We start from the raw sequence: 23,429 nt of genomic DNA, 5'->3' as shown, positions 1-23,429 counted from the left end.
AAGGAGCTTTCCAAACAGTCAGGGACAAATTTGTGGAGAAGTACAGAACAGGGTTGGGTTATAAAGAAATATCAGGAACTTAACATCCCATGGAGCACCATTAAATCCATTATAAAAAGGTGGAAAGACTATGGCACCACAACAAACCTGCCAAGAGAGGGCCACCCATCAAAACTCCCGGACCAGGCAAGGAGGACATTAATCAGAGAGGCAACAAAGAGACTAAAGATAACCCTGAACGAGCTACAAAGCGGAGATTAGAGTATCTGTCCATAGGACCACTTTAAGCAGTACACTCCACAGAGCTGGGCTTTTACGGAAGAGTGTCCAGAAAAAAGCCATTGCTTAAAGAAAAAAATAAGCAAACACAGTTGGTGTTAGCCAAAAGGAATTTTGGAGACTCCCTAAACATATGGTCAGATGAGACTAAAATTGAGCTTTTTGGCCATGAAGGAAAACACTATGTCTGGCACAAGCCCAACACCTCTCATCACCCTGAGAACACCATCCCCACAGTGAAGCATGGTGGTGGCAGCATCAATCTGTGGGGATGTTTTTCATCGGCAGGGACTGGAAATCTGGTCAGAATTGAAGGAATGATGTATGGCGCTAAATACAGGGAAATTCTTTAGGGAAACCTGTTTGTCTTCCAGAGATTTGAGACTGGGACAGAGGTTCACCTTCCAGCAGGACAATAACCCTAAGCATACTGCTAAAAGCAACACTCGAGTGGTTTAAGGGAAAACATTTAAATGTCTTGGAATGGCCTAGTCAAAGCCCAGACCTCAATCCAATTAACAATCTGTGGTATGACTTAAAGATTGCTGTACACCATTGGAACTCATCCAACTTGAATGAGCTGGAGCAGTTTTACCTTGAAGAATGGGCAAATATCATACTGGTTAAACATGCCGATCTTATAGAGACGTACCCCAAGAGACTTGCAGCTGTAATTCCTGCAAAAGCTGGGGGGGGGGGGGGGGGGGGGGGGGGGGGTGAATAGTTATGCACGTTCAAGTTCTGTTTTTTTTGCCTTATTTTTTGTCAGCTTGTAAGGCAACAAAATAGGAAAAATGCCAAGGGGGTGAATACTTTCACAAGCCACAGTAGTTACCAACGGAAAAACTAAAACATTTACGATGATGTTTGTGTTAACATGAAGAAATTAAATATAATCTCTCTTTTGTATACTAGTGGTGCTGAAAATGTGGACTCAATAGTAACACATTCAAACATTCGTGATAAAATTACAGATTAGAGGTAATTTGTACATGTAGGTAGGGGTGCATAGATAATGAACAGCGAGTAGCAGAAGAGTACAAAACAAATGGGGTGAGGGTCAATGTAATTGTCCGGTGGCCATTTGATTCATTGTTCAGCAGTCTTATGGCTTGGGTGTAGAAGCTGTTAAGGAGCCATTTGGTCCTAAAGACTTTGCGCTCCGGTAACGCTTGTTGTGTGGTAGCAGAGAAAACAGTCTATGACTTGGGTGACTGGAGTCTGACAATTTTATGGGCTTTCCTCTTTCCTCTTATATAGGTCTTGGATTCTCAGGAAGCTTGGACCCAGTGATGTACTGGGCCATACGCATTACCCTTTGTAGTGCCTTATGGTCAGATACCGAGCAGTTGCCATACCAGGCGGTGATGCTGTAGACATTTTTGAGAATCTGGGGACCCATGCCAAATCATTTCAGTCTACTGAGGGGAAAATGTTTTGTCGTGCCCTCTTCACGACTGTCTTGGTGTGTTTGGAACATGATAGATCGTTGGTGATGTGGACACAAAGGAACTTGAAACTCTCGACAAACTCCACTACAGCCCCGTCGATGTTAATGGGAGCCTGTTTGGCCCGCCTTTTCCTGTAGTCCACTATCAGCTCCTTTGTCTTGCTATCACTGAGGGAGAGGTTGTTGTCCTGGCACCACACTGCCAGTTCTCTGACCTCCTCCCTATAGGCTGTCTCATCGTTGTCGGTGATCAGGCCTACTATTGTTGTGTCGTCGGCAAACTTAATGATGGTATTGGAGTTGTGTTTGGCCACACAGTCGTGGGTGAATAGGGAGTACAGGAGGGGACTAAGTACACACCCCTGAGGGGCTCCAGTGTTGAGGATCAGCGTGGCAGACGTGTTGTTGCCCACCCTTACCACCTGGGTGCGGCCAGTCAGGAAGTCCGAGTTCCAAATGCAGAGAGAGGTGTATAGTCCCAGGGTCCTTAGCTTAGTGATGAGCTTCGTGGGCGCTAATGGTGTTGAATGCTGAGCTGTGGTCAATGAACAGCATTCTCACATAAGTGTTCCTTTTGTCCAGGTGGGAAAGGGCAGTGTGGAGTGTGATTGAGATTGCGTCATCTGACGATCTGTTGGGGCGGTATGCGAATAGGAGTGGGTCTACGGTATCCGGGAAGATACCCTGTGTGTCATTAAGAGGGTGCATGGGCAAGACAAATAATTGAAGTGCCTTTTGAACAGGGTATGGTAGTAGGTGACACAACTGTGGGAAGCATTGGAGTCAACATGGGCCAACATCTCAGTGGAAAGCATCGTTGGTGAACGCTTTTGACACCTTGTTGAGTCCATTCCCCTGACAATTTGAGGCTGTGATGAGGGCAAAGTGGGTGCAACTCAATATTAGGACGGTTTTCTTAATGTTTTGTACACCCAGTGTAGATGCCATATGTCAAGGTTCATATAGATCGGCCCAGTGATTCCGGAGGAGATTTCTTAATACTTAAAAAAAAAATGCAACTAAATTTAAATCAATCATGGCGGACCTAGTTCACATGGGGTGAGGGGCGTGACCTTTCAATGTTTGCAATTTCAATCATCCATTATAGCACCACCTTCTGTTCAATTGTCATGGCATTGGATGACTATGGGCCTTTACCACTAATAATAATAACAATAATGAACTGGAACAAATACAATTGGGTTTCACCAGCTTTACTGCTGAACCCCTAATTAAAGCTGCAAGCAGCATTTCCGGGCTTCAGCTGTGGGCCCACTGATTCAACTTCAGGTCAAATAGGATGCTACCAACGAACACAATTGCATTTTATCAATGGCAATTTGAATGCAGAGATACCGTGACGAGATCCTGATGCCCATTGCCATTCATCCGCCGCCGTCACCTCATGTTTCAGGATGATAATGCATGGCCCCATGTCGCAAGAATCTGGACACGATTCCTGGAAGCTGAAAATGTCCCAGTTCTTCCACGGCCTGCATACTCATCAGACATGTCACCCATTGAGGATGTTTGGGATGCTCTGTATCGACGTGTACGACAGCGTGTTCCAGTTCCCGCCAATATCCAGCAACTTCGCACAGCCATTGAAGAGGACTGGGACAACATTTCACAATCAACAGCCTGATCAACTTTATGCGAAGGAGACGTGTTGCTTGAGGCAAATGGTGGTCACACCAGATACTGACTGTTTTTCTGATCCACAGACCTACCTTTTTCTTCAGTTATCTGTGACTAACAGATGCATATCTGTATTCTAAGTCATTTGAAATCCATAGATTAGGGCCTAATGAATTTATTTCAGTTGACCGATTTCCTTATATGAACTGTACCTCCATAAATTGTTGCATGCTGCGTTTATATTTTTTCCCAGGTCTCAAAAGACACTTCACAGTGTGTCATCCTGCAGCAGAAACCTTTTTTTGTTCTATTTGTCCGAAGTAGAGATCCTGTGTGGTTTATGTGACTTACCTAAAAGCACCAACCACAATAGCAATTCACACTCCCAATCCAATCAGATGAACACATGAAAAAGACAAAAGAGAGACAATTACGTTAGCCAATGTCCACTAAACATTTCACAGTATATTATCCAATACCGAACATGTAATTATGTCGTAGATTGTTACATTGTGTCAGTTAGGGTTGTGTGATTTGGCAACAAAAGAAATATGTCAAGCCCTGTGTGGTAGGAATAGGTTGCACGACAGGTCTGTATCAGAAATATCCAATCAGGACAAGTTGCCACAATTAATACACAACCAGAAATTGAATGTAGGTTATTAGTTCATGTACATACTTTTTGCCATATTTTGACCATTATAAAATCATTTACTAAATCTAAACCCAAGGATCAACAACTCTCTATCTTTCTTTTTCCTGATGTCTTTAAACCTCCCTACTTTCAACCTGCTGTCTTGCCTTCCGATGACCATGTATATCTAATACCTTTTCCATCTTGCAATCTACAGCAATGATGAGTTGTAATACAGCAAATCTTTATAGCGCTTGTTGATTTAATGAATAAGTCCTGCCCTATTTTCAATTCAATTCCAGTGTGTGTATGTGTGTGTTTATGTTTATGAGTGACTGTGTGTGTCTGTGTGCCTACATCTGTATTTTTTACTATTTTTAATGATGTTGACTACTTTAAACATCTTCTTCCTCAGAACCGCTGGACTGATCAGAACCAAATGTGGTATTTGCACAATTCTCCAAAACTCTAGCTGAAACAATATGTCCGCTATGAGCCAATAAGCTTGCATAAATGTTTTTTCCTGACCAACAGCACAACAACGTTGCCAAAGTCAACCATATTTGACAGGTTATTGAGACTCATATCCTTGAGCATGTTTGCCAAATTTCATCACTCTGAGTCGAACAAATCAAGAGCTATAAACATGTGCCTGTTGTAGCGTCACCGTGTGGTCTATATGAATGTGCTTGCATATGTTGAGACTTCACATTATTTGGAACATGTGTACCAAGTTTCGTTACAATACAAATATCCGTGACTGATTTATATTAATTTGTGACAGACCACTCCCACTTGAGTGTTTATTGGTCAGTTGCAGCCATGTTGTTTGACATACAAGCCTGGATTATAGTGCCTTTACAGACCTTGGTCCATAGATGCTATTTATCAGGTTTTGTGACAATCGGTAATTCGGTGCCAGCGGAATAGCGTTTGAAGTGTTTTTGACAAAATTCAAAATGGTGGAAAATCCATCATGGCGGACTTTATGGATTTTGAGGCAAATTTGTTCCATGTGAGGAAAGGGACATATGGACTACATCTCATGGTCATACGGGGTATGTGGGCTGACCTTTCAAAGTTTGCATTTTCAATCGCTTGTTATAGTGCCACCATATGGCCAATTGGCATGGTATTGCATGAAAGAGTGTGGCCCTTGGGCCTTTAACATATTACTAAGTTGCACAGTCTTGAGCCTTTTGATCTCACAGGATTTAGACATTTTTCACCAAAATATCAGAAAAAGGGACATAATAAAAATAATGAACTGGAACAAATACAATAGAGTTTCACCAGCTTTGCTGCTGAACCTATAATAATAATAATAATAATAATAATCAACAGCAACAAATAGAATACGGTTCCACCAGCTTCGCTGCTTGAACCCTTGATAATGATAATGAACACCAACAAATAAAATACGGTTTCACCAGCTTCGCAGATGGAACCCCTAAATATAGTTGCAAGCAGCAATGCCAGGGTTCAAGCTGTGGGCCCATTGCGCCACCATCAGGACAAATTGGACACGTTTCCCTAGGAGGAGGCTACTTCTGTACTCCTTACCACACGTGTCCAATATCACGACAAAACATTTAACAGATCACATATTACGCACATTTTGGAAAATATTTTATGATGTTAACCTCTTTAAAATGGCTTCTTCTCCACAACCACAAATACCAAATTTGGTATATAACATCTATGGATACACATATTCAAGACTCTTGTTCAAACAAAACGGCCCCAATAATCAAATGATCTCATATTAATGATTTTTCCTGTCCAAGAGCGAACTGAGCCATACAGATCAGCTCGACTCTTATCCCAGCTTTGCTGCTGAACCCGTAATAATGAACGCCAACAAATAGAGTAGGGTTTCACCAGCTTCGCTACTGAATCCCTAATGAATGCCAACAAATACAATATGGTTTCACCAGTTTAGCTGCTAGAACCCCTAATAATAATGAACCAGAAGAAATAGAATAGGGTTTCACCAGCTTTGCTGCTGAACCCTTAATGATCAACGGAAACAAATACAATAGTGTTTCACCAGCTTTGCTGCTAAACTCCTAATGAATAACAGACAAATGTTTATAACAAGTGGCTATGGATGTAAATTTATCGAAATATCTGTTCAAAAAACATTTTGAAACATCAAATGTGAGAAAATGTGCTTATTTTAGGGAATTTAAACAATTTACTTGTGTTACTAAAGGTTAATAAAATAAAAAAGTTGTACTGTTTGACGCAAAGTGTTTTTTGTGCCAGAGAGAGAGAGAGAATATCTTGGTTAAATGTATACAACAGATCATGAGGGGATGGGGGGGTCAACATGTTAATAATCCAGGCCATGCAGGAGCCATGAACAGAGTTTCCACTGTTTCACGACCGTTCTACTGCTGTTTATGTAACACCGTGCCAGGCCACAGCTGTGTTAGCAGGTGGAGTTTACTGAACAGAACAGGTCCATTGTGGAGCAGCCCACGGTCCCAAAACATTCAAAGGCCATTTTCACAAAAGTGGGTTTACAAGTTTATCAACTATCAAAGAAGAATTACTTTCTCATTGTTCCTCAACTGCAGTTTATGACGACACACCATTTTCTAGCTCTGAGTCTCTACATTAATCCACTGTAAAAAACACAATTTCAAATTTTGCTACACAAGACCAAATTGAGGCATTGGGACACATATTTTGAGGCCTGACAGGGACAGGTGCAGGGTTAATATCATCACACACTGAAAACACTCTCTGCTATTTATGTAGCCTACTGTTTTTACTGTTGCTCAACTGTTTCAACCTGACCGATCTGTTGCTGCCTAATCTGGTTAAAATGCTACATTTTGTGGCACTGCTAGAGCCTGTTGAGTATTTGTGAAATATTGGTTATTACAAGCTGGAGAGAAACTAATTAAGTTATGTGTTGTTAACCAAGTGCTCTTTGCTTGAGTAGGTGACAATGGGGTGGGGAACAACTACAATCATCCCATGAGAGAGACCTCAACCACAGAACATGAAATCCTTCAGAAACAGTAGTAGAGTACTGTATAGCAAGGCTCGTTTGGAAAGATTAACAGTGTGAGATTGCAGCCACACTCTCACACAAACAAACATGCATACAGCATCTATCATGGCACCCTGTTCTATATAACTCTAGTCTCTCGTTGTAAAATGTGTCAGGACAGAGCGTCAAGAAAAAGCTGCAGCTTGTTTTTTTATGAGCTATTGCTTCAATGGCCGTAAACTCGGTTAGTGTATAAAACTGGGAAGGATAATTATAAATGTTGCCTTCACATCACGGCAGCATATTTGCACTTGAACCTCTGGTGTTGAAAGGTTTATGGGGCGAAAAGGGAGAAAGGGACAACATCCACTGAAAGGTGTGAAGGGATGGGGGTGTTTGGCCAGTAAGAGGGACTGAGGGATGCCATGGGGGCTGATCCTGGTAGCTGCTGCACTGAGTGCTGACAGGGCTTTGCCCCATGTGGGTTTATTAATTAACCAGGCAGATCACTCAAGAGTGACTTCGAAATTGGATGTCTATCCATGCCCTGAGGATGTCGGGAAATTATTTGGAAACCGGCCACTAGGGGCAGCAGTGAGCGCTATTACCATCAAGTAAAGTTTGGATTTTACTAGGGCGTTGTGGATGGGTATAATCCCATGACTCTGGATCAGAAGGTTGCGTGTTTGATGGTTTGAAGGTTGCGGAATTCCAATACTCTGGATCAGAAGGTTGCGTGTTTGATCACAGTGGTGGACACTAGTTTTTTATACAAAAATGTAACCCTTAACCTTTGACGTCTGGAGAAACGCGGATAGACTAATTCTAATTCTGGTTGGAATTAAGTAATTTTAATCATTAACCAATTCCGGCTGCACCCATTTAATGCTTCAGCCTGGGCCTGAATTGAAAATGTCCAAACTCAATTTAATTTGAATGACAGCAAGAACATTTGCGTCCTGCCCCTGCTAAATTGACGACTAAACAAGTGTTGAACGCCCCTACACACACTGTCTGCTGCCAAAGAGGGAATGTCTAGCTGGATCTGGATCCTTACCGGAAGGCTTAACATTTGTATCAACTGGAGGGACATTTGAAATCCTGGAGGACTACTGAAATTCCACACACAGTTGAAGTCGGAAGTTTACATACACTTAGGTTGGAGTCAATAAAACAAGTTTTTAAACCACTCCACAAATCTCTTGTTAACAAACTATAGTTTTGGCAAGTCGGTTAGACATCTACTTTGTGCATGACACAAGTCATTTTTCCAACAATTGTTTACAGACAGATTATTTTCACATTGTGATACAGATTGTTCACTGTATCACAATTCCAGTGGGTCAGAAGTTTACATACACTAAGTTGACTGTGCCTTTAAACAGCTTGGAAAAATCGGCTAATTGATAGCCGGCTAATTGATAGGCTAATTGATAGGCTAATTGACATCATTTTAGTCATTTGGAGGTGTACCTGTGGATGTATTTCAAGGCCTACCTTCAAACTCAGTGCCTCTTTGCTTGACATCATGGGAAAATCAAAAGAATTCAGCCAAGACCTCAAAAAAATTAATGTTTTGACCTTCACAAGTCTGGTTCATCCTAGGGAGCAATTTCCAAATGCCTGAAGGTACCACGTTCATCTGTACAGACAATAGTACGCAAGTATAAACACCATGGGACCACGCATCCGTCATACAGCTCAGGAAGGAAGCATGTTCTGAACATACTTTGGTGTGAGAAGTGCAAATCAATCCCAGAACAACAGCAAAGGACCTTGGGAAGATGCTGGAGGAAACAGGTACAAAGATATCTATATCCACAGTCAAACGAGACCTATATCGATTTAATCTGAAAGGCCACTCAGCAAGGAAGCCACTGCTCCAAAACCGACATAAAAAAGCCAGACTACGGTTTGCACAATGGGGACAAAGATTTTGAGAAATGTCCTCTTGTCTGATGAAACAAAAATAGAACTGTTTGGCCATAATGACCATCGTTATGTTTGGAGGAAAAAGGGGGACTTGCAAGCTGAAGAATTACCTACCATCCCAACCGCGAAGCACGTGGGTGGCAGCATCATGTTGTGGGGGTGCTTTGCTGCAGGAGGGACTGGTGCACTTCACAAAATAGATGGCATCATGAGGCACGGAAATTATGTGGATATATTGAAGCAACATCTCAAGACATCAGTCTTGCTTGGTTGCAAATGAGTTTTCCAAATGGACAATGACCCCAGGCATACTTCCAAAGTTCTGGCAAAATGGCTTAAGGACAACAAAGTCAAGTTATTGGAGTGGCCAACACAAAGTCCTGACCTCAATTCTTTAGAAAATTTGTAGGCAGAACTGAAAAAGCATGTGTGTGCATGGAGGCCAACAAACCTGACTCAGTTACACCCGCTCTGTCAGTAGGAATGGGCCAATATTCACCCAATTTATTGTGAGAATCTTATGGAATAATACCCTAAATGTTTCACCCAAGCTGTTGTGACTCGGGGGCAGTATTTTCATTTTTGGAAAAATAATGTTCCCGTAGTAAACGGGCTATTTTGTCAGGACAAGATGCTAGAATATGCATATAATTTACAGCTTAGGATAGAAAACACTCTAAAGTTTCCAAAACTGTAAAAATATTGTCTGTGAGTATAACAGAACTGATGTTGCAGGCGAAAGCCTGAGAAAAAATCCAATCCGTAAGTGCCCCATGTTTTGAAAGCGCTGCGTTCCAATGAGTCCCTATTGAGCAGTGAATGGGCTATCAACCAGATTACGCTTTCTACGAATTCCCCAAGGTGTCTACAGCATTGTGACGTAGTTTTACGCATTTATCACCTGATGCCCCCAGAGAGATTCTCGTGTAAAATACAGGGATAGCCATTACTCCAATCGGTCCTACCGAAAAACTAATTGTCCCGATGGATATATTATCGAATAGATATTTGAAAAACACCTTGAGGATTGATTATGAACAACGTTTGCCATGTTTCGGTCGATATTATGGAGCTGATTTGGAATATTTTTGCCGTTTTCGTGACTGCAATTTCCGGGCGATTTCTCAGCCAAACGTGAAGAACAAACGGAGCTATTTCGCCTACAAAACGCATATTTTTGGGAAAAAAGGAACATTTGCTATCTAACTGGGAGTCTCGTGAGTGAAAACATCCGAAGCTCATCAAAGGTAAACGATTTAATTTGATTGCTTTTCTGATTTCCGTGACCAAGTTACCTGCTGCTAGCTGGAGAAAATGCTATGCTAGGCTATCGATAAACTTACACAAATGCTTGTCTAGTTTTGGCTGTAAAGCATATTTTGAAAATCTGAGATGACAGGGTGATTAACAAAAAGGCTAAGCTGTGTCTCAATATATTTCATTCGTGATTTTCATGAATAGGAATATTTTCTAGGCATATTGATGTCCGTTGCGTTATGCTAATTCATGTCAGGCGATGATTACGCTCCCGCATGCGGGATGGGGAGTCAGTAGAGGTTAAACTATTTAAAGTCAATGCTACCAAATACTAATTGAGTGTATGTAAACTTCTGACCCACTGGGAATGTGATGAAAGGAATAAAAGTTGAAATAAATCATTCTTTCTACTATTATTCTGACATATCCCATTCTTAAAATAAAGTGGTGATCGTAACTGACCTAAGACGGCATTATTACTAGGATTAAATGTCAGGAATTGGGAAAAATTTAGTTTAAATGTATTTGGCGAAGGTGTATATAAATGTCAATTGGCCTAGTTTGTTAACAAGAAATTTGTGGAATGGTTGAAAAACAAGTTTTAATGACACCAACCTAAGTGTATGTAAACTTCCGACTTCATCTGTACATTCAGGAATACAAACTTGCTTATTAACAAGTCACATAATAAATTGCACAAACATAATTTTTTAATGACTACCTCATCTCTCTACCACACATAAAATTATATTTAAGGTCTCTCAGCCGAGCAGTAAATTTCAAACACAGATTCAACCACAAAGACCAGGGCGGTTTTCCCTTTGAGCATGGTGAAGTTATTAATTACGCTTTGGATGGTGTATCAACACACCCAGTCACTACAAAGATACAGGCGTCCTTTCTAACTCAGTTGCCGGAGAGGAAGGAAACCCCTCAGAGATTTCATAATGAGGCCAATGGTGACTATAAAACAATTTCAGAGTTTAATGGATGTGATAGGAGAAAACTGGGGATGGATCAACAACAAGTTACTCCATAATATTAACCTAATTGACAAGAACAAAGCCTGTATAAAATAAGAAATAGGCAAATTCAGGTTGAAACACACAAAGAAGTTAAGGGGTTTAAATACTTTCTGAAGGCACTTTAGCTATTGGGAAGAGGCATCTAGAGTCTAGATATTTTAGTGGTTCTGGGTCATTGAGGGCCTACTCAAATGTAAATGCAAGTCTCAGAGCAGAAACAGCCAAGTCACTCTAACATTTAATTCTTGATGCACCCATCCCGTTACCGTTCGTCAACCACCGCTGAATTGCAGAGCGCAAAATTCAAATTAAATCACTAAAAATATTGAATTTTCATGAAATCACAAGTGCAATATAGCAAAACACAGCTTAGCTTGTTGTTAATGCACCTGGCGTGTCAGATTTCAATAAAACTTTTCGGCGAAAGCATACCAAGCGTTTATGTAATCTCTCTCAGTAGACAAAACATTACAAACAGCTAGCAGCCAAGTAGATTGGTCACGAAAGTCAGAAAAGCAATAAATTTAATTTCTTACCTTTGATGATCTTTGGATGTTTGCACTCGCGAGACTCCCAGTTACACAATAAATGTTCCTTTTGTTCCATAAAGATTATTTTTATATCCAAAATACCTCCATGGTTGGTGCGTTATGTTCAGAAATCAACAGGCTCGAGCGGTCATGACATCGCAGATGAACATTTCAAATAGTATCCGTAATGATCGAGGAAACATGTCAAACATGTCAAACAAATCAATCCTCAGGTTGTTTTCAACAATATATAATCGATAATATATCAACCGGGAATGTAGCTTCTTCAGAGAGAGAGAGAGAGAAAATGGATGCTCCATGCTATTGCGCATACAAAACGCTGCTGGCACCCAGCCATACCCAGCCATACGCTCATTTTTCAAAATGAAAGCCTGAAACTATGTCTAAAGAATGTTCACACCATGGGGAAGCCGTAGGTAAAGGAATCTGGTTGACATCCGTTTAAATGGAGCGAAGGCAGGCTATGGAACATAGCTTTCAAAATAGAAGCCACTTCCTGGTTTGATTTTCCTCAGGTTTTCGCCTGCAATATCAGTTCTGTTATACTCACAGACAATATTTTGACAGTTTTGGAAACTTTAGAGTGTTTTCTATCCTACTCTGACAATTATATGCATATTCTAGATTCTGGGCCTGAGAAATAGGCAGTTTAATATGGGTACGTTTTTCATCCAAACATCAAAATACTGCCCCCAAACTCAAGAGGTTAAAATGTGTGCTTGCAGGTGGCCTGTTTGAGATGGGCCAAGCATGCTATTATCTCCTGTGCAGGAGAATATGGCCCCGTAGGCCTGGGTCATAAGAAGAGAAGAAACCCTGGATAATGTTCTCCTTTTCCTCCCGCAGGCGGCAAGTTGGGTTGGGGAAAAGGGGGATGGAGGGGGGTGACTGTGAGAAAACCTAAAAACCCCTAGAGGAAGAGCCCATGAATCTCTCGGGCCTCCATGGCCTTCAGCTCTTCCAGAACAACTTTGGCCCCTTATTCTTAAAACATTATGGCCGAACACACAACTACTATCATTAGGTTCATTTGCTTCAGTTGCCCCCTCATGTACGTACGTACATATTGGAGAGGTTCTTTCCTGACTGTTCTGCATGTGATGATTGGCTAAGGTTAGGTGGAGGTGTCTGTTGGATGTAATTGTTTAACTTGTTTCAATGGTGGACGAGACATACCGGCTGTGTATTTCTTAAATAATTAATTTTTTCAAAGTTCAAATACTCAGTCCATCAAACACATTTTTCATTTGACCTTTTTTAACTAGGCAAGTCAGTTAAAGAACAAATTCTTATTTTCAATGACGGCCTAGGAACAATGGGTTAACTGCCTTGTTCAGGGGCAGAACGACCTTTCGGTTACAAGTCCAACGCTCTAACCACTAGGCTACCTGCCGGCCCACATATTGATTATATTATCAGATAATGTTGTAGAAAGAGACCAAAAGGATGGGAATATTAAGATTCTTATAGTCAATAATATCTACAGTTTGCCTATGAAATGGCACCAGGCGTTGGTTAGTCACGTCGGGGGATACGGGGCCAGGGCCCCTGGTCTGTAGCCCACAGTTGTGAAAACTGTGATAGGTTTGCTCTGGGAGCCTCCAGATACATTTTCCTTCTCCATGATTGGGGAATTCTGACACTTATTGAAAGGGATTAAAAAGAAAACTGTGTGACAGTCTCATTGGGTTTTATTTCCCCCTCTGTCATCTTTATGTGCTACTCCTGTTCAAACTACAGTCTCAGTTATTTTACTTCCCTTCCCAAAGGGGTTTTATGGTGGCAACCACCTTTGAGAAATTGAATGGCATGACATGGAATGGAAAGTCATTGTTCTGTCTCGTCACTCGCCGATTTTGACAATCTTTTGTAAATAAAACACATAATAGGTGCATATGCACTTATTCAGCTACCTTTGTTTTCCTTTCCAGGGTGTCCCGGGGCAAAGAAAACTGAATTTCTGACGAGTGTTCTCGACGCGCTGTCAACAGACATGGTGCATGCTGTCACAGATCCAGCATCTGCCGGCAGGTTAGAATGTCACTGATTGATTTATTCATAGTTTTTTATTGATTTAAATGGTTTGGCCCGCTCCTTAATTAGAAAATTAAACAAAATGGCAGCCAAGTCACTTTAAAGCTGAGTGATATTCTTTTGCTATGAAGCTGAGTGATATTCTTTAATATCATACAATATCAGGAATTTAAATTATATTAAATTGATGTAAATATCACAGAGTGGGCCTTTAACCGATTAATTCCCTGATTGATTGATTAATCGAACAATCATGGATCCACAGGATGTTGGAGCCAGACCCAAGTCACACACTAGAGGAGAGAGTGGTCCACTGGTACTTTAGTCAGCTAGATAAAAACTCCAGCGGTGACATCGGCAAAAAGGAGATCAAACCATTCAAACGTTTCCTGCGCAAGAAGTCCAAGCCCAAGAAGTGTGTGAAGAAGTTTGTGGAGTACTGTGACATCAGCAATGACAAGGCTCTGTCCCTGCAGGAGCTGATGGGATGCCTGGGCGTCACCAAGGAAGAAGGTGAGATACCAAATTTTCATTCCCAGAGAATTCCCAACCAGGAATGCTGCCTGACACAAATGGGATTGGTACACCTCACAAATACTAATGTTGTAATAAGCTGCTAAACGATTAATCGAAAATGACTATGAAGTGATTTTATAAATGAAAACTGCTGGTAAAGTTTTACACTGCTCTCATCATGTAAGGCTGATTATATTGTGACACTGTTTTACTCCAGGGACCAAACCAGGTGAAGGTACATCCTCCAGTAAACTGGTAAGTAAACCCTGGCAATTACTTGTGTGAGTATTATATGCTGCACTTATAAGGTCAGCAAATATCAGAGTGACAATAAGGAGAGTTGAGATCTAAGCAGTGAAATAATGGGAACCCGTAATATCAAATAGTCCAACAGGTGCATTGTTTAAATATTTTTTTTATATTAATAGAAAGATAGAAACTGTACTCCGTTGAGATTTTGGAATAATCGAAACCGGAGGCTCAAATGCAACAATATAAATAATTTATTCTGACATCATAATGTCCTAAAAGTGCAAGGTGCATACTGAAATGCACACTGAGGACACTGATGATGGTTTGAAATTGTAACCTTTTATTTATGCATTTTTCTGCACCTTGCACTTTTTGGGCAGTATGATGCCCTAATAAATTATACATATTTTTGCATTTGAACCTCCAGTTTGGGGTTCTTGCAAATTTTACCGTAACATACAAGCAGCTAGTGGCAAGTAGGTTACTGTGAATATCAGATCAACGACACACAGTACAATAATGTAAAATGTATAATACTACTGTAGTCGTAATAAAATAAATGAATGAATGAATTGATGAATTCATTAAATTAATTGATGGGAGATGGGGGTGGATATTACAGTATTTTGCTCGGATTGGTGCAAGCAGGTTGGCTGCTAGGTAAAGTGTTTTCACATTACAGCATCTATTAATATTTGTATTTTATATCACTTGCACTTTTCAAGGCCATTAGTTAAGGCTTCAAACTGGCAGTGACTACAGTTAAAAGCAGACCAAAAGAACATGCCAAAATGCTTAACCTTTAAAGGTTTAAGACTTGCTCCCACTCCAATCTGTATCCTATACATTTTAGATTGATAGTTGACTACCACACATCAGTTAAATTGGTACAGCAGTCTCACAAACGGATGCAACAAAATGAATATAGGGACAGGCAAAAATATGATAATGAGTCAGAAACAACAATACCTAGCACCAATTGGTGGTAAAAAAAAAAAGATGTTGGCGCTCCAAAAATATGGCAGAATAATCTATTCTGTAGGGTGGAAATACAGCAATTATTTTACCTCTCACAACATTTTCCAATACTGCACCTTAATTTACTGTATTATGCAGTATAATGCTTCTACAGTATTTTACTGTTCATACATATATACATTTACCGTACAGTTTTCTGTTACAGTATGATCTCTTTTTATAAGATCCTAGCAGTGCTAACACTGCCTTTGAAAAGCAGGTTATAATAACTTTGGAGAAAGATGTGTGAGATATGTATCACAGATATAGTTTGCTATAGTGCTTGGTTCTCCCTCTTCGCAGAATCCCTCAAAGAAGCAAGGCTAAGCCAACAACCGAGATTTCCCCTCCCCTTTTGGAGCTTCTGCCAATCGGCAATGGAAACCATAGTATTTGCACTTTGTACTTTAAGAAATGTAAATTCCCTTTGTAGAAATTAGGTATTTAAACAGACTGCTGAATCTGTGAATGATGTAGTTTTTTTTATGTCTTTACAAAAAAATATTTAACACATACAGTGTATGTGTCTTTTGTGTCTAAAGAAAGTATACTTTTCGGAGTTGTACAAGTTTTGTGATGTTGCATTTTGTGTCCGCTTTGAATTGTTACGTTTTACTGTTGTTGATGTTAACGCAATGTATGTATAGTTTGTTATATGGCTAAAACATTAACTTAGGCCCCTCCGCATGTTTTTATGTACTTACTGACCTAGCAGTCCTTCCCGAGCTCTGTACAGCAGTTTGTATTATTAAACATGGATCATCACACAATTAATTTTGTTCAAAATGTATACATGTTTATTAGAAATAAAGAACTCTTTTATGACCCATTTGGGTCCCGCTTTAAATGACATGCTGCTTATAAAGGCTTCATAAAGGGCGGCATGTAGCATAGTGGTTAGCGTTGGGTTACCTAGTAACCGAAAGATTGCTAGGTCGAATCCCGATCTGACAAGGTAAAAATCTGTTATTCTGCCCCTGAACAAGGCAGTTATCCCACTGTTCCTAGGCCATCATTGTAAATAACAATTTGTTCTTAACTGACTTGCCTGGTTAAATAAAGCCTCCATATAGCGTTCATAAACACTACAAGTGTCATTTATAACTATGTCTTATTTTATAAAGTGTTTATTCATGTGGCATAACTGTGTGACATAACCACCAATGTCAGATGTGACATAACCCACTATGTCAAATGTGACCCAATTCAGGAAACTAGGTGAACCTAAAAAATATTTTTTTATCAAAATGTTTTTTTTGACAGATCTGCCTTCTCAAACATGTGAACTTCCATGTGCCTTTATAACAAATGTGTATGCCATCTGTAAATACAAATACAATTTCTAAATTGCAAGCCTTGTTGGTCAAGCCACAGAAAAAGCCAGCATAGTCAGAGTTGGACCTGACCGGCCTCCCGGGTAGCACAGTGGTTAAGGGCGCTGTACTGCAGCGCCAGCTGTGCCATCAGCGCCGAGGCTCTGTCGTAACCGGCCGCGACCCGGAGGTCCGGTGTCAACCATGACTTTCAACCTTCGTCTCTCCCGAGCCCATACGGGAGTTGTAGCGATGAGACAAGATAGTAGCTACTAAAACAATTGGATACCACGAAATTGGGGAGAAAAAGGGGTACAATAATAAAATAAAAAAATAGTTGGACCTGACCTAAACTTCTCCCAAAGTAAAAAAAAAAAAAAAAAGTTGATAGGGCCTTTTAAAATCAGTTTAAAAAAATTGCCAAATTTTCCCAAATTCCATTTTCTTGGTTTTGTTTTTCCAGGTTTTGATTTTTCCTCCTTTTTTTCTGCTTTACCCCAGTTTAATATAAAAACGCAAATGCTTAACATCAGGGGCTAACTTTTGAGGTCTGGTAAAAAAAAAAACGTAGATTTTTGGATGAGCATGCCATGCCATAATTGGTTAGTGTTTTTTTGTAGTGCAGTAAGCACACGTCATGTGTTTCGGCCGGCAATGGAATGGGTGGAATAAATGGCCAGTAACACTTCAAAGCCCCATGAAACGACATCATATAGAATATACGTTCATACTGAGTATTCCCTACAATACTTTTACTGCGGCACCTAGATTAATTCTTGCTCTAAGCTAACATGTATTCCATATATAGTGATTTGCATTGGGGGCATTTATTTGACCTTGGAACATGTTTTCAAATCCACATTTATGCAAATGTCACTTAAACATGAAGAAATATGAATCTTTGTTTTATTTAGACAATTATTTGTCATATATCATGAATGGTTATTGACACTTTTCTACTATTCTGTGGGGGACTTTTTTTCTCTCAAAAATGTCCGAAATTATGTGACCCTAAAGTACTTTTTTAATGTTGCTGACGAGAAGCTGATCATGTGATGAGTTTGCAAATTAAAGGCACACTTGTGCTGCCACTGGACAGCAAAAAACAAGTAAGTTAATCTTTATTTATTGTCATTTAAATTAGTTTGTAGAAGTTAAGTGATGAGATGGATTACATACCGTAGCTATCTCGATCATTATTTCAAATAATTTTACTAGCTAGCAGGCTCAGCTAAATTAAAATCCCCCTACATACAGCCACGTCTCATAGTCACATCATGAGATTTGTAAATTACAGAGGAACATAACAATATGAATTGAATGGAGTTTATCATCTTCCCATTTAGAGTTTCTGGCGCAGCATAGAAATGCCCTTATCCAGATGGTGTGACAAAGGCATTTCCAAACAGACCTGCTAACTTTCTTTGTTGTTACTTTTAAGGTTGGAACCAACATGCAGTATCTCCAGCAGGAGGAGAGACCATTTTCTCTGCCAGTTCAGGGACAATCTGCTGTTCAATGTAATTGCATTTCTGGACATTTTGAAACTTCATGTATTCATGTTAGTGATAATTCCCTAAGTGTTATTAACACATTTGTGTTTATTTCATTAAGCCTTTTTGTATGTGTTATAAATGACCAAATATGCCTGACTTAATAGTAAGTACAGCAGCATATGATACAAGGCATTTATGTATGTGTTAAAAATGAGGGGTCTGACTTTAAATTAAGTACGGCGTCATGCAATATAGAGTCTTTATGGATGTGTTATGAATGACTAAAGGTTTCTCACTTCGAACTAAGTATTACAGGACTCTACATAAAGTGTCAATAAATAGGTTATTAACGTTTTGCTGATTTAGGAAGGTTCTCTCATTATCCACAGGTTACTATAGGGTGAGAGGTATTTAAATGGATTGACGGACCTGCAAAGCTTCCGTTTGTATGTGTGTGTGTCAGAACCAAGATGATTTGGAGTAGTCCAACCTGAGACTACCGCACCAGGTATTCCTCTTCTGTTCCCATGCTGGAGACAAGGGAGTGATTACAACCTGTTACAATGGTGCCAACATTTTGTGGCTCATCTTTCAGTGGGGGAGTGGGTTAATGTACTGAGGAACATGTAACTTGGTTCCAGAAGACAGACACTTAACATTTCTTTAGGTTGGAGGCTTTCAACAATTTAAGTGGTTCTTGGTGTAAAGTCATCCCCAGGCAATTGCACACACAGCACATATAAGCCTGGGATATTAACCATTCAAAGTGGGCCTTAGTGGGAGTGCCTATAGAATTCTATAGGAGTAACCTTAGTGAGTAAAGTTTTTGTCATCGTCACTAGTTAACACAGTCAAAAAGTCATAATTCTGGCTAAACCCTGCCCATTTCCACAATTTATCTTAAAATTAGATTTTAAACCTATGTGTAATGTGACTAACATGCCATAACTTTAAAGAGTATGCCATCCTTCAGTACAACATGTCACCCTTTATAAAGCACATGTTTATATCATATTTAACATAGTGGGTTATGTCACACAGTTATGCCACATTTATGAACACTTTATAAAGCATGACTTACAGTTTTCTAGATGCTTTAACACATTTATGTAGTGCTTATGAAGGCATTATGAAGGCTTTATGAGGCCTTCATAAGCTGAACTTCATTTAAGCTGGACCCATATTTGCATTGCATGTGTCTATCAGTCATACAAGGGTACGATTAAGTAATAAGGCCCGAGAAGGTGTGATATATTTGGCCAATATACCATGGCTAAGGGCTATTCTTAGTACGACGCAACCCAGAGTGCCTGGACACAGCCCTTAGCCCTGGTATATACCACAAAACCCAGAGGTGCCTTATTGCTATTATAAACTGGTTACCAATGTAATTAGAGCAATAAAAAAAAAAGTTTTGTCATACCCATGGTATACTGTCTGATATACCATGGCTGTCAGTCAATTAGCATTCAGGGCTTGAATCACCCAGTTTATAATGGGAAATATTGCATGATCTAAAAACTATTACTACAACTACCTGTTTTCCTCTGTATTCCACTTACTTTCTCCTCGGATTTACCTCATCTGTCTATGAACTCCGTAATATTTTGTTTTGTATTCTCGATAACACTTTCTATGATGACCGTACATATAACGCTTTAAAACATGCTTTATAATGTGTTATGACATTGACTTTAAACATCCATAATAACTCATATGATGTTTTATAGATCATGAACCACAGTAAAATGACTTAAAAGACTAATGTATTATAGCCATACTGGTTTGAAATCACAATATAGTGATTACACACATTAGGCCCCATGATACACTAAAACAAAAACTCTTAATGTAGTATAAAGCTTTCTAAACACCATTATTGTATTTTTGTTTGCTTTGAGTAAAGTGATTCCCTTTAATTATAAAACACTGTAAAACACTACTCACCTACCTGGCTAAATTGCTTGCTCGCTAGCCTAACTTCCATTCTTGGGCAACGTTGTAACGGCATTCTTCCTCCTCTTCTGAGGAGGAGTAGCGAGAAGGATCGGAGGACCAATGCGCACCGTGGTAGGTGTCCATACCGTTTATTTTAAGACATAAACTGAACACTGTGAAATACAAAACAATAAACGTGAATATGAACGAAACCGAAACAGTACCGTGTGGCAACAAACACTCACACGGAAACAAACACCCACAACTAAAAAGTGAAACCCAGGCTACCTAAGTATGATTCTCAATCAGAGACAACTAATGACACCTGCCTCTGATTGAGAACCATACTAGGCTGAACTCAAAACCCCAACATAGAAAAACACACATAGACTGCCCACCCCAACTCACGCCCTGACCATACTTAATAAAGACAAAACAAAGGAAATAAAGGTCAGAACGTGACAAACGTTTAGCTAGTTAACTTTAGCCTTCTACATCTAGCAACATATTGAACTTACATCTTCTCAGGCCAGGGGCACAAACAATATATGAATTAATGGTTGGATCAGAATTGCCGTTATAATCATTGACCAGCATGGAGAATTGAGTCAATCCACAAGCCCAAATCCCTATCTCCATCCATGGCTAATTTAGGAACGGGCCAATTTTAGCTAGCCGCTGGAGGACAACAACACAATGAGATGCAAGATTTCATTTTTTTCTGTCAATGACGTATGCTCTCAATAGCATTTGATCGGAGTTGCGCCAAATCCAAGCTGGCTTCCCTTGACACTTTTTTTTGGTGTGCCAGGACCATTCACAGTTGAGCTCACTCAGTTTAGCTCAACGCTGATTGGTACATTTCTTAATACTTTGTTTGTCAAGGGAGGCCTGGTTTCCCTTGCCTTCAATGCTACAGGCGGCAACAATGTCATACTCGTTTGGATCAGACAGAATCAAATAAATGGCCTACACGTAGAGAGACAGTGGGGCGCTGTTTCGTTCACTCGGATGCTTTCTCCTGTGAGATACATTCAGCCTCTTGCAAATTGAATGAAAATGATGAAACACAGAATGATGAAAGATAAACAATTGTATATTTTTTAATTGGTATTTTTGGGGGTACTTCCCTGGCTTCTATTGGCATCCATGAATACATTCCACTGCCTGAACATACATTAGCAATCATGCCTGGATTAAATGAAATTGCTTATGAGAAAACATTACAGGCATGTTCTGCTAATGTTGAGGATGACAGCATCCAAAACACCCATAACAACTAAGCAGGAAACATTCCTGCAAGACTCTCATAAAGTCACAGGGTGATGTTCCAATAAAGTACTTCAGCAATTATGCGGTTCTGGGAAAACATTACTCGAACATTCTGCTTATGTTGATGGAGATGTCATCCAAGTAGGGTTGCAAAATTCCAGGAACTTTCAATAAATCCTGGTTGGAGGATTCGGGATTTCCTACTTATTCCCTCCTGATTCTGGGATACCTCTAACTGGGATTTCAGGAAAACCAGGGACATTTCACAACCCAACATCAAAGACACCTATAACAACAAACGCAGAACATTCCCATAATAGCCTCATAACAGACGCCTCACAAGTCCTCAATTGGCAGCTTCATTAAATTGTACTCGCAAAACACCAGTCTCAATGTTAACAGTGAAGAGGCGACTCCAGGATGCTGGCCTTCTAGGCAGAGTTGTAAAGAAAAAGCCATATCTTAGACTGGCCAATAAAAATAAAAGATTAAGATGAGCAAAAGAACACAGACAATGGACAGAGGAACTCTGCCTAGAAGGTCAGCATCTCCACTGTTGACTTTGAGACTGGTGTTTTGAGGGAAGTATTTAATGAAGCTGCCAGTTGAGGACTTGTGAGGCATCTGCTTCTCAAACTAGACACTCTAATGTACTTGTCATCTTGCTCAGTTGTGCACCGGGGCCTCGCACCCCTCTTTCTATTCTGTTTAGAGCCAATTTGCGCTGATCTGTGAAGGGAGTACTACACAGCGTTGTACGAGATCTCCAGTTTCTTGGCAATTTCCACGCATGGAATAGCCTTAATTTCTCAGAACCAGAATAGACTGACGAGTTTCAGGAAAAAGGCCTTTGTTTCTGGCTATTTTGAGCCTGTAATAGAACCCACAAATGCCGATGCTCCAGATACTCAAATAGTCTAAAGAAGGCCAGTTTTAATCCTTCTTTAATCAGAACAATAGTTTGCAGCTGTGCGCATAATTGCAAAATGATGTTCTAATGATTAATTTGCCTTTTTAAATGATAAACTTGGATTAGCTAACACAACGTTCCAATGGAACAAAGGGGTGATGGTTGCTGATAATGGGTCTCTGCCTATGTAGATATTTCATGAAAGAAATCTGCCGTTTCCAGCTACAATAGTCATTTACAACATTAACAATGTCCACACTGTATTTCTGATCAATTTGATGTTATTTTAATGGACAAAAAATGTGCTTTTCTTTCAAAAACAAGGACATCTATAAGTGACCCCAAACTTTTGAACGGTACTGTATATTACTGCCTTAATTTTTGCTGGTCTACAGGAAGAGTAGCTGCTGCCTTTTCTGGTATTTTATTAGGCTCCCCATTGGCTGCAAAAGCAGCAGCTACTCTTCCTGCTGTCCACATAAAACATGACATAATGCAGGAGATTAATAAACAAGAACAGCTCTAGGTCAAAACTACATAAATAAAAAGAAAGGCACATGTAGCCTACATATTAATACACACTGTCATGCCCTGATCATAGAGAGCCCTTGGATTCTCTATAGTGGTGTAGGTCAGAGTGTGACTAGGGGGGTATTCTAGTATGTGTATTTATATGTTGGTGGTTTTGTATGGTTCCCAATTAGAGGCAGCTGGTAATCGTTGCCTCTAATTGGGGATCATATTTAGGAATCCCTATCTCCCACCTGCTTTGTGGGATATTGGTTTGTGTTAGTGTGTTGAGCACTACGACTTCACGGCCATTGTATGTTTATTGTTTTTCTTAGTTTCACTTTAATAAAATATGTGGAACTTAAATCACGCTGCGCCTTGGTCCATCCTTCATGACGAGT

General features: G+C 40.0%; 1 protein-coding gene across 4 annotated transcripts in view; it reads left to right on the top strand.

Annotated features, from left to right (window-relative positions):
• Positions 1–16,426, top strand: part of smoc2 (SPARC related modular calcium binding 2) — an 82,530-nt gene extending 66,104 nt beyond the window's left edge. For all 4 annotated transcript variants that reach the window (XM_031823243.1, XM_020481324.2, XM_020481325.2 and 1 more), the window contains 4 exons: positions 13,702–13,801; positions 14,070–14,317; positions 14,538–14,575; positions 15,893–16,426. In XM_031823243.1, coding sequence (XP_031679103.1) covers positions 13,702–13,801; positions 14,070–14,317; positions 14,538–14,575; positions 15,893–15,916 — 410 coding nt within the window. In that variant the 3' untranslated portion in view covers positions 15,917–16,426. The remainder of the gene's footprint in view (positions 1–13,701; positions 13,802–14,069; positions 14,318–14,537; positions 14,576–15,892) is intronic.
• The last annotated feature ends 7,003 nt before the right edge of the window (positions 16,427–23,429 follow it).

This window comes from Oncorhynchus kisutch, linkage group LG4, assembly GCF_002021735.2.
Source record: "Oncorhynchus kisutch isolate 150728-3 linkage group LG4, Okis_V2, whole genome shotgun sequence".
Taxonomy (NCBI): Eukaryota; Metazoa; Chordata; class Actinopteri; order Salmoniformes; family Salmonidae; genus Oncorhynchus; species Oncorhynchus kisutch.
The sequence above is the reverse complement of the archived record's forward strand: the minus strand, read 5'-3'. Positions and strand labels throughout refer to the sequence as shown.